This window comes from Trachypithecus francoisi, unplaced genomic scaffold (genome assembly GCF_009764315.1).
Source record: "Trachypithecus francoisi isolate TF-2019V2 unplaced genomic scaffold, Tfra_2.0 Lachesis_group15, whole genome shotgun sequence".
Lineage (NCBI taxonomy): Eukaryota > Metazoa > Chordata > Mammalia > Primates > Cercopithecidae > Trachypithecus > Trachypithecus francoisi.
In genome coordinates, this window is record NW_022681460.1 from 71,823,849 (window position 1) to 71,836,201 (window position 12,353).

Sequence of the window (12,353 nt, forward strand, 5' to 3'; positions counted from 1 at the left end):
TCCATCCAAATCAAGGACAGAGATAAATCCATTTAATGTCCTATATAGACCTTATACTCTGATATGGTATGTACCAGGTCAAACAAACAAAAAAAATCTATGATTTTATCCACTTTTAACAGTTCAATGGCAAAAATAATAATAATAATGGTAGGAGGGAAAAATATCTTAGTTGTATTTGTAGTCATATGCCATTACATTTCACTGGAACCTAGTAAATATATATTTAATGAATAAAATCATTGAAAATAAACATACATGTGTGAAAAGTCATGTGCAAAATCAGGATGCTATTTTCTTTTTTGTTTGTTTGTTTGTCTTATGAGATAGGGTCTCCCTGTCTCACCCAGGCTGGGGTCCACTGGAGTGACTGCAGCTCACCGCAACCTCCACCTCCCAGGTATAGGCAATTCTCGTTCCTCAGCCTCCCAAGTAGCTGCGATTACAGGCATGTGCCACCATGCCTGGCAAATTTTTGTATTTTTAGTAGAGATGGGATTTCACTCTACTCTACTAAAGAAGAGTGTTGGACAGGCTGGTGTCAAATTCCTGGACTCATGTGATCCCACCCATCTCAGCCTCCCAAAGTGTTGGGATTACAGGTGTGAACCAATGCACCCGGCTCAGAATGCTATTTTAAGGTCTTCATTTTCAGAATATAATTACTGGAATTTTCTTACCTAATTCCAACATATATTCATTATTTAATGTAGTATATAATGTATGAATCCCCTAGGCCAAAGAGTTCCATATAAAATAAAAAGTATCCTTCCAGAATATATGCCTCTGTCTATGACCAATAAAAAATATAAACATTAGTAAGCTTTAGTAAAATTTGCCCCATTTGGATATACTTGAAAGTAAAGCAGTTACATGATCCCACATCTCTGACAACAAAATCAATCAATTTGAGATATGTGTGATAGTAACTTTATACACACCTTATTCCATGTCATATTTACAGTCCTTAAGCTTTCTGAAATTTTATCCCTTTCAGGTAAACTCAGACTTTTATCTGAAAGCATCTCCAATTCAGTTCTATTCAGCCATTTGAGTTTTTCAGCGTGTACTTCCATTTCTTGAGTTAAGTCCTGGAGAAGTTAAAAGACAGGTGTGGTTAGAAGGTAGTCAGATAAGGGAAAGTTCAAGAACTGTATTAGAAACCTTTTTGACATTATATAAACGTAAATTTCTAATTTGTTAAGTGAAAAAGAAACTTATAAGAAGCTTAAGCTCATGCTAACAAATGATGACTAACATGGGAGTGAGCACACGCCTTCCATGTGTATTTTTGCAATCCTGGGCACAAACGTGCTCTCTGGTACTCACTGTCTCTTAACCAGATCATACATTATTTTTACATTGCTAATTTAACATTCTGTTGTTATCTCCTCCTTCCTACTCCATCCTAATATACTGTCTCACCTTTTCTAACTCTCCCCGAATTGTTTACAAAAGAGACATTCCCAAAGAAACTATTGAAAATTTTAGATAAAAAAGGAAGTTTGTTAGATATTGTCACATTTTAAAAAGAAAACATAATATATATTTCAAAAAATATTTTTCATTATTCAATGTTTCTTTCTCAAAATGCTTCAATCATACTCCTTTATGGACAAAATTTCTGATTGAATTAGTAAGTAATCTTTCACATACACTTTTAGGCTTGTGCATGTATGAATACACACTCATAATTTCTTTTTTTGGGGGGGCGGGGGACAGATATAGTCTCGCTCTGTCGCCCAAGCTGGAGTGCAGTGGCATAATCTTGATTCACTGCAACCTCTGCCTCCTGGGTTCATGCCATTCTCCTGCCTCAGCGTCCCAAATAGCTGGGACTACAGGTGCCCACCACCAAGCACAGCTAATTTTTTTTTTTTTTTTTTTAGTAGAAATGGGGTTTCACCGTGTTAGCCAGGATGGTCTCGATCTCCTGACCCTGTGATCTGCCTGCCTTGGCCTTCCAAAGTGCTAGGATTACAGGCATGAGCCACAGCATCCAGCCCACAATTTCTTTTTTAAAATAAAAATGTGAGCATATTATGCTGAGTGTTCTGCAACAAGTATTTTAATTTTTAACACAAAAAATAAATATTTATGAATATAAAATTTATGGATATTTAGATATATTTATACATCTATATATGATAAAAATATGAATTTTTATAGATTATATACATATACAACCGTAAACAATACTTGTTAGTTGCAAACCAACAAAGAAAATCTGATTAATACAACCATGATGCTAAACCCGTTGCAAGCTGCATTTTGTTCCTCAACAAGTCACTCCGATAATTACTGATTATTATCTATAAAATTGAGTTTTGCAGCTTTATAGATAATAATCAGTAATTGTCTTCCAAATCTAAAAACAAAAAAACTGTATTTCATAGACCTATTGTATTTTAAAATGATAAAGTCAGTTTACAATATCCTAAAAATCTTTGGTCTAATACTGACACCATAATAGTTTGTTCTTTTTATGTAAGTGAAGTTTAAGCTCTGCAAGACCAAAATTATAACTGCTTTTTAAAAATAAAAGATATTCCTCTTTCAAGTTCACCACATTTACCAAAAAGTGCCAAGTTTCGTTTCTCTTTTCTTCTTCAGACATGCAGTACGTGATTCTGAAGTATAATGTTTGGGCACCAAAGGCATATAGAGAGCAATAAACAACTTACTCTTAATTCTTGCAGGTTTTCTCCCAATTCGGTGGTTGATCTCTTTTGCATAGCATGCTCAGCCTTTGTTAACCAACAGATAATCTCATCTAGCTGATGCCTGTACTCCATCACCTGCTTGCTTTCTCCTTTCAGCCTAAAAGAATATATTATTTAAAAATATTGAGGAAAAAATGCCCAATTAAGCAGAAAGTTATATATTTGCTTTGGATATCCTGAATAAATATTTCTCAAAATAAATAATTTCTAATAATTATTTTAATATGTATTTTTAAGTGAAACTATGTATTCTACAATGCTAAAGACTGCTTAATAATAGACCAATAAGTTTTTTCTTCATTAAATTCAAAGCTATTGAAACTAAAGATTATTATCTTCCCTCATCATAAAAAATTATGTAGAAATTCAATACAAAAGACTTTTTAAAAGTTAGATACCACTCTGCAACATAATGGAATTTTTTTAAAACATGAAAAATGTCTTTATCTAAAATAATAGGGAAAGAGCATAATTCTCTTTGAGTGTTCCACGAATACTGAAAGGAATCATTATATGACATGTTATCACATTAGGTGGTAACTATTACTCTACTTTATTCATAGGACAGAAAGAATAAGAACAAAGCAAGGTACCAAGAATGGGAGAATCTTACAAGTATTAGGGAAGACAAGAAACATGTGAATTTGGCTTGTTTATTAAAATAACCATTATATTTGAATATAGAACTAAGTTACAAAAAGATGTAGAAAAAAAGCAAAAATTTTAAATGATGCAAGGAAAACAGTCAAATGAATACAAAAAAGGAACTGCCTCAATTAGATCTTTATAGTGTTATAAGAATAACATTTGTAAGAATATAAACCATCTGTCAGAAGATAGGAATATGATTAGAACTCATATGACAAATAAGATTATGTGTTTTTTAAAAGGATTTGAAAGCTATTAAAAGCCTGGTGGTATCTTTATTTTTATAGCTGCTATAATTAACTGCTGGTTTAAAAACTGAATGCAATTTTTAAATGAATTATATCATATCACCCCTAATAAGAATTTATGTTTTTACAGCTAGGAGTTTTCATTTTTAATGACAAAAGGTCTAACATAATCTTGCAATACATGTAATAAAATACTAAATAATACTCACATATTTAATAAACAGTCAATATTTAATGTATAATGTTTAAAAAATGAAAATCACTACAAATTCATAATTTTTAAGTATCCATCGAGAAAGAATGCTCCTTTGAGATTAAAAATAAATAAATATGGCAATAGCACTAACTACTAAGACTAACCAAGTAATCTACCCTCCATAGTGAAAAGTATTTAACTTAAATAATGACTTTGGAAACACCCAAAATACTATTATAGGCCTTTGTTTCCAAAAAAGGTTGAAATTTCACTTTCCAATGTTTCATGATCACGACTAATTTAGTACTTTGAAAACGGAACTATAAAGGAAACTAGCATTATCAAGTGATTTCAATAAGATATATTTGAGTCACCCAATATTTTCATCTGTAAATTAGCTAAATAAAATCTACCTTTTAAATGTTACCTCCAAGACTAAAAACAAATTATAAATTCATGTTCTAACAGAAGATAACAATTGCTCACTAACGAATAACCCACTGGGCATGGTGGCTTATGGCTGTAATCCCAGCATTTTGAGAGACTGAGGCAGGAGGATCACTTGAGCCTAGGAGTTCGAGACCAGCCTGGACAACATGGTGAGACCTTATTTTTACAAACAATTTAAAATTCTGCTGGGTGTGGTGGCACGCACTTGCAGCCCCAACTACTCAGAAGACTAAGGTGAGAGGATTGCTTGAGTCCAGGGGCTTAAGGATGCAGTGAGCTATGACTCCACCATTCCACTCCAGCCTGGGTATCAGAACAAGACCTTGTCTCCAAAAAAGGGAAGAAATAATTCCGCAGGTTGCTGAACTATGCAAATACTTAACTACAAGCACTCAATACAAAAACAAATTGAACTGCATGATAATTTTCAATGACTTTATTAACAATATATATACAATCTACCCAAGATGGCCCCAATTTAATATAGACTACAAACCTAAAATGAAGTTTAGCATTAATTTATGAAGATAAATATTGTTTTAGTCAAAATATAAGCTATTGGAGAAGAGATTCATTATTCTTTTCACTTCCAAAAAATGAGTAAAAACATGTATTAGCTTCACCTTGTGAGTTTTAGCAGCTCTAGTTGCCACACTCCACAGAGATCTATCTTTAGAAGAATTTCTGCATTTATTGTTAAAACCCTCCCAGAAGGTACATGTTTTTCCTTAAAAAGGTCTAGGAGAGGACAGGCACAGTGGCTCATGCCTATAATCCCAGAACTTTGAGAGGCCAAGGCCAGCGGATCAACTTGAGGCCAGGAGTTCTAGACCAGCCTGGCCAACATGGTGAAATGCCATCTCTAGTAAAAATATGAAAATTAGCCAGGCATGGTGGCAGGCACCTGTCATCCCAGCTACTAAGGAGGCTGAGGCATGAGAATTGCCTGAGCTCGGGAGGCAGAGGTTGCAGTGAGCTGAGATCATGCCACTGCACTCCAGACTGGGTGACAGAGCAAGACTCTGTCTCAAAAAAACAATAAAGGTCTAGGAGATAAATCATTTCAAGCTAAGACCCTCCATGCAAACTGAATAGCATGACATATAAGATCTTATGGGACCTCATTTTCCAATCCTTCCCCTGGTCATTGAACCCTCCTCTCCTTTCAATCCTTTGCAGATCTCTCACACAAGGATGCCATTCATACCTCCCACCTCTGCTGTTTTACTTCTTCTGCCTAGAAATTTATAGGAAATTGCTATAAATGCTTTAAAACTCAGCTTTGGCATGCTTCCTCTGTGACACTTAAATTCCACAGCCCATCATATCTGCCTCTGTGACACTCTTATCTCTTTAACGATGTTTTCTTTCATCATTTTCTTATTCTTAGAGTTCCTTAATCATACTTGTATCTTCAGTGCTAAACATAAAGCTCAATAAATATCAATCAAGTCGTTAATCAATCGTTGGCAAAATTCAGCAATATGCTTAGAGAGTAAGTTCTAAGCTAACTTGCTTTCATCAGAAATAGATACTTTAGGTGTTTACTATGAATAGTCAAGGCATGTACATTTTGCAAACACTGTTGCATTTAATCCTCATGACAATCCTCTGTGGTGATATCATGGTTCTCATTTCCAGAGGAAGACACTTTGGCCAGAGAGTTCTGTGTTCTTTCTAAGTCTGTACAGCGTAATATTTGAGAGCATAAGATAGCACGATCGCTTACTTTCTATGACATCTTGGACAAGTTACTTAACCTCGCCTCTCAGCCTCAGTTTCTAAAGCTGTACAAGGCCTAACAGTTGCCTAAGAGGTGAGTCATGACTTCTGAACAAGGCAATGTGTGCAAGGTGCCAAATACTCTCTCTGCCATGTGGTAATCTCTCAACCAAAACATACAAATTACTATTTGTCTCTTAACAAAACACACAAAATTATAGATTTTTTAAATGAAAAGCAACTGTAGGTCACATGATCCTTGAATATTTTAGGTTGCATAATACTGGACCTGATAAAGTATTAGATTGGCCTTTCACAAAATGATAGCTTATCACTAAAATAAAACTTCATCAACAGAGTTAAAATTAACAGAAAAAAAAAAATCGTGAAATTTTTTTTTTTTTTTTTTTTTTTGAGACGGAGTCTCGCTCTGTCGCCCAGGCTGGAGTGCAGTGGCCGGATCTCAGCTCACTGCAAGCTCCGCCTCCCGGGTTTACGCCATTCTCTCGCCTCAGCCTCCCAAGTAGCTGGGACTACAGGCGCCCGCCATCTTGCCCGGCTAATTTTTTTGTACTTTTTTTTAGTAGAGACGGGGTTTCACCGTGTTAGCCAGGATGGTCTCGATCTCCTGACCTCGTGATCCGCCCGTCTCGGCCTCCCAAAGTGCTGGGATTACAGGCTTGAGCCACCGCGCCCGGCCAAAATCGTGAAATTTTTAACCCTAAACTACCAATAAGAAACAAACAACAAAGATCATTAATGATGAAATACATGAAGCAAAGTAGAAATCATTCATTAAATCTTGACTGTCTCAGAAAATAATGTCAAATAATTTTAAATATGGAAATTGTGTATAGTGTTGAGCATTATATTCCTTGGTAATCAAACATATTTGCAACCAGAAGATGCCCAAATAAAATCTGAGTCATTGTAACATAATCTGACATAAAAATTAATAATACTATATTATATTAGTATATTACATAGGTGAAGAACTTTATTATTTGCAAAGCACGAATAGAACACAACATTTGACACTAAAGCAACTTAGTGAGACAGATTACTAAGGTAGGCTCAGTCAGGAAATAAGTAAAGGGAAGGTCTGATCTTGAACCCAAACTTTCAAACCTGAAACCTGGAGTTTCAGTTATTTCAACTACTTTAAATTCCCACCGTAATCACCATATCATAATAAGCAGTTGTAAATAAAAGGAATAAAGGTGTCTGGTTTTTAACATACGTAATATTTGAGTAGAAAAGTGAGACTTTATGGACAGCCTAAAAATACAGGAAGGGGGAAAGCGGGCAGCAGAGGTCTTCAATGTCAGTAAAATTTCTATTACAATGTCAAACAATAAAAGAACTCATTGGATTGCATCTTTAAAGATTCTATTCAAAATATGTTCACTCTTGTGCCTGCAAACAGTCATAGCTAAATCACCTTGGCTGTCTATCCTTCACTTCTGCAATGATTGCATCCCAACGTTGGTTTAAACCTGACAGTTTGTCTTTCAAGAAGCTTCCATCTGCCTGGGAGAGTTTCTGCACAATCCCATCCCCAGTTCTGTTTAGTGCTGCAAAACTGGGCCGGTGGCTGCTGATGCCCTCCTCAAGTTCCTGTAACATAGCACAACTCAAGATTAATTTCACCAATAATTAAATGATTCTGATGCAATGAATCCACCCAAGTATTGTGGTATCAATTTAAGTGTGACAGAAACAAATTCCTGGAAAGATATTTTATGTTTAAAAAAAAAAAAAAAAGGCATTTTAAAACAATTTAATTACATTTCAATAAACATGCTAAATGAAATCTATTTTGAAATCTAACCCATCCTCATGAATGTCATCAGGAAAAATACAAGGAAATAGGACAGCCTAAAAACTAAAACAAATAATAGCTGTTTACATTAAAGCATAAGAATCAATCATGTTTGATGAAAATGAGTTGCTCATCTTCTTCCAAACAAGTACTTGAAGGCACTGCTTTAAAAAATTATATACCCCAATATATCCTTATATCCTTGTGTTCTACCATATACAAGTAAACCTAAATGTGCATTTTACTAAGATATTGCTTCACTGGTTGATATGGTTTGGTTGTGTCCCCCCTAAATCTCATATTGAATTGTACCTCCCATAATCCCCACATGCCATGGGAGGGACCCAGTAGGAGGTAACTAGTCACAGGGGTGATTACCCTCATGCTGTTCTAGTGATAGTGATCTGATGGTTTTATAAGGGACTTTTCCCCCACTTTGCTCAGCACTTCTCTCTCCTGCCGCCATATGAAGAAGGACATGTTTCTTTCCCCTTCCACCATGATTGTACATTTCCTGTGGCCTCCCCAGCGATGTTGACCTATGAGTCAATTAAACTTCTTTCCTTTATAAATAACCCAATCTCAGGCATGTCTTTATTAGCAGCATGAGAACAGACTAATACACTGGCCTACAAGTGTTTAAGTAACAGATTAAATGGATATTTTCAAGTCAAATTTAAACACTTATCTGTAACTCCAAAAATAAGAAAAATGCATTAACACATTTATTTATTTATTTATTTATTTATTTATTTTGAGACAGAGTCTCACTCTGTCACCCAGGCTGGAGTGCAGTGGCACAATCTTGGCTCACTGCAACCTCCACCTCCCAGGTTCAAGTGATTCTCCTGCCTCAGCCTCCCGAGTACCTGGAACTGCAGGTGCCCGCCACCACACCTGGCTAATTTTTTGTATTTTTAGTAGAGATGGGGTTTCACTGTGTTAGCCAGGACGATCTCCTGACTTCGTAATTCGCCTGCTTTGGCCTCCCAAAATGCTGAGATTACAAGTGTGAGGCACCGCGCCCGGCCGCATTAACACATTTATATGAAAAATAAACGAATTATCTTTAACTTGTCGTATCCTTCTAAATAAAATACATTTTAAAAATTTAATAAAAGAGAAAATATTTTTATCAATGGTAGAATTGAAATTGTGTGTGCTTTCTATTGTTATTTTTAAAGAGCTGTTGTCATCAGCAGAACTAACTTTGTGTTATATTTTCCCAAGACTGAATTAGACTTACATGAGCAGCTGCCCTGCTGTCACTCCAGAATAATTTATTTTATGATAATTATCAATGGTACAAAGAAAAATGAGATGCCTAAGTGTTTTAAGTACAAAAAACACAGGTGAGGCATGCAAATATTTTTTCTGTTCTTAATATAGTCTTAGGCATAACATTTTACAAATTGTATTCTAAATATAAAATTGTTTAAATAAAATTGTATTTCACATTACCCACTAAAGAGTATTTTTATTTATATTTCTTTGAAATCTTGATTGAAACTTGTGAATGACCAATTTCTTAAATTTTTATAACTGGTAACAAGAACTGGAACAAAAATTACAAATTGTCCATTGGCTTCCGAAAAAATAATATATTTTGCCCCTACTTCTGAAATCTGTCTTAACAGGCATACACTAACCATATGTGTAATCCCCCTCCTCTAACAGAAAACACTCACCTGCTGATGTATCCTGGCTTTCTCTAAGTCCAGGCTGCCACCTGGAGCACAGGTATCAACCAGTAATTCTTCTGCCTCCGTTATCCACTGTGTGAGGTCATTAAGGTCACAATGGAACTGTCTCCATTCTTCCATAGCTCTATCAAAATAACTAGAGGACAACAAACAAAATAAAACAGGTTTCCAAACTTTCCAGGACTGCCTAGGAGCAATTTTTCTAGAAAAGAAAATCAAATCTCATTTAAACAGAAAGACCTCAAAAAACTGAATTCATAAGCTATTGTTCCACAAAATCAATTTTCGTAGTGGGATACAGGTAATAATTCCTCTTAGAGATACAGGCATCACACCAAGGGCAAATCAATCTGCTCATACCACCAGCTACCAAATCCTCTCTCTCATACATACACCCATGCACACTCACATACACATACACACACACACACTCATGAACACACTCATGCACACATTCGAGCAGCTTTTTAACTAAAAAGACATAGCCTTTTCTGGCTTGAAAAATCAGGATCAATTAGTTGTAGGCAATGTTAACCCATCCAACTTTATACATTTAACATTTAAATACCATGAAATATAAAATATGATTCATTATTTTCTTGGGGAAAAATATGTCGTTTTAATACCAGAACACTTAATTCCTGGCAAGAATAAAGCACAAAAAGCCAAAACACTTCAAAATGCCCATATACTCCTTTATCTATATGTTATATACAGAATTGTGTCCAATCAAAATTCTTATGTTGAAGCCCTAACCCCACAATGTGACTGTACTTAGAGATCGAGCTTTTCAGGACACAAATAAGGTTAAAAGAGGTCATAAGTGTGGGGCTCTAATCTGAAAGGACTGGTGTCCTTATAGTAAGTGGAAGAGGCACCACAGAGCCCTCTCATGTGGGGACACAGCAAGGTGGCCATCTGCAAGCCAGTAAGAGAGTCCTCACTAGACATCAACTCTACTGGCACCTTGATCTTGAACCTCCAGCCTCCAGAACTGTAGGAAAGTAAATGTCTGTTGTTTAAGCCATCCAGTCTACGTTATTTTATTATGGCTGCCTAAGCAGATTAACGTACTTCAGGTAATCACTGGTCCTGAGGGTCCCATTTACCTAAATACAGCAAAGTATGAAACTGCATGCAGAGCCCAAGTTATGCAATGATACAGAGGGCTATTGAGATTTCTGTTTAAACTAAATTCTTCTAAAGATGGCAAAGTAAAACCGAGTGCTTGTCATATTCAGAATACACGAAACAAGTATAAAAAGGACAAGTTTTATTGGACTAGGATCCTAAATAATTTTTTCTCCTATCTTTTTGTTTAGAGTAATGGAGCTGAGTTTTAGAAATGATCGCTGAGATCTTAACAATATTAATAAAATTTATATTTTATGTAATAAGGTACATATTTTTTTAAATAAAATGGCTCCTAATATCAATAACCCCTAAATAATGTGTATATCGTCTTTTTTCATGAAAATTGCTTTTAAAATTTTGCTAATACTGCCCACAGTAAAGCAATTTTCTATTAAGGATGAAAAAAAAAAGCACTTTAAAAAAAAGGCACTACGAGATGATATTAAGACACTCATTGTCACTTGCAAAAATTCACAGTAACTACACAACAATCACAATTTCCAAATTCGGGATGCTATAAGACTGTTTCAACGATCTAAAGACTTTGAAAATATAAGCATTAAACTTAGAAAGTATCATCAGTGAAAGAGAGGAAAAAAGTGGTGGATAGAAGGAAGGACTAACTTGCAGCTCCCACTCAGACAAACAGCAGCATGTGCAGACACACAGTGGACTTTTGTCCCAAGAACTACTGCAGGAACATACCAGGAAAACAGAGAGAATCTACAGACCCTTTGAAGGAGGTGGAATGCTGCTGCATGCTGCATGGGAGAGCCAAGGAACTGGAGACCAGCTCGTGCTCTCAGCTGGGAGACTTGCCACCTGGGGCAAGTTCTGAACCCTGCTCACCAGCTGCCTAGAAATAAACCCAGTGCTGTTGGGTGGGCTGGGGGGTGGCAGCAGCAGGAGGTCCTGATAGGAGTGAGACTGGCCTTTTGGGCCATGAGCTGCGTGGAAGCTGAGTGAGGCCTGCCGCTGCAGGCTTTCCCCCACTTCCCTGGTGACCTGTGTGATGCATCAGAGACAGCCATAATGCCCCTGGGAACATAACTCCACTGGCCTGGGAACCACACCCCTATCCCCTACAGCAGCCACAACAAGCCATGCACAAGGAGAGTCTGACTCAGATACACCTAACCCTGTCCCAACCTGATGGTCATTCTCTACTTGCCCCAGTAGCCAAAGACAAAGAACATAATCTCTTAGGAACTCTATGGCCCTGCCCACCACCTAATCCTGTCTATAGTACTGCAGCTGATGCTCTCTTGTAAGCACCATCTCCTGGCTGGGGGCCAACGAATAGAAAACCAGCGAACTTAACCAAAATACAACCAAGGACTCTCACAGAGTCCACTTCACTCCCCTATTACTTTCACCAGACCAAGTGCTGGTATCCACAGCTGAGAGACCTGAAGACGGATCACATCACATCATGGGACTCTTTGCAGACACTCCCAGTACCAGCCCGGTGCCCAGTAGCTCTGCTGGATGGCTAGCTTCAGAAGAGAAGTAACAATAACTGCAGTTCAGCTCTCAGGAAGCCCCATCCCTAGGGGAAGGAGGAGAGCACCAAATCAAGGGAGCTCTTTGTGGGACAAAAGAATCAGAAGAGCAGCCATTGAGTCCCAAATCTTCCCTCTGACATGTTCCACCCAAATGAGAAGAAACCTGAAAAACAATTATGGTAATATGACAAAATAAGGTTCT

General features: G+C 36.6%; 1 protein-coding gene across 8 annotated transcripts in view; it reads right to left on the reverse strand.

Annotated features, from left to right (window-relative positions):
• UTRN (utrophin) overlaps positions 1 to 12,353 on the reverse strand; it is a 596,706-nt gene that overhangs the window by 333,027 nt on the left and 251,326 nt on the right. For all 8 annotated transcript variants that reach the window (XM_033235159.1, XM_033235162.1, XM_033235163.1 and 5 more), the window contains 4 exons: positions 9,498 to 9,648; positions 7,429 to 7,604; positions 2,685 to 2,820; positions 942 to 1,091 (listed from right to left, as the gene is read on the reverse strand). In XM_033235159.1, the coding sequence (XP_033091050.1) occupies positions 942 to 1,091; positions 2,685 to 2,820; positions 7,429 to 7,604; positions 9,498 to 9,648 (613 nt within the window). The remainder of the gene's footprint in view (positions 1 to 941; positions 1,092 to 2,684; positions 2,821 to 7,428; positions 7,605 to 9,497; positions 9,649 to 12,353) is intronic.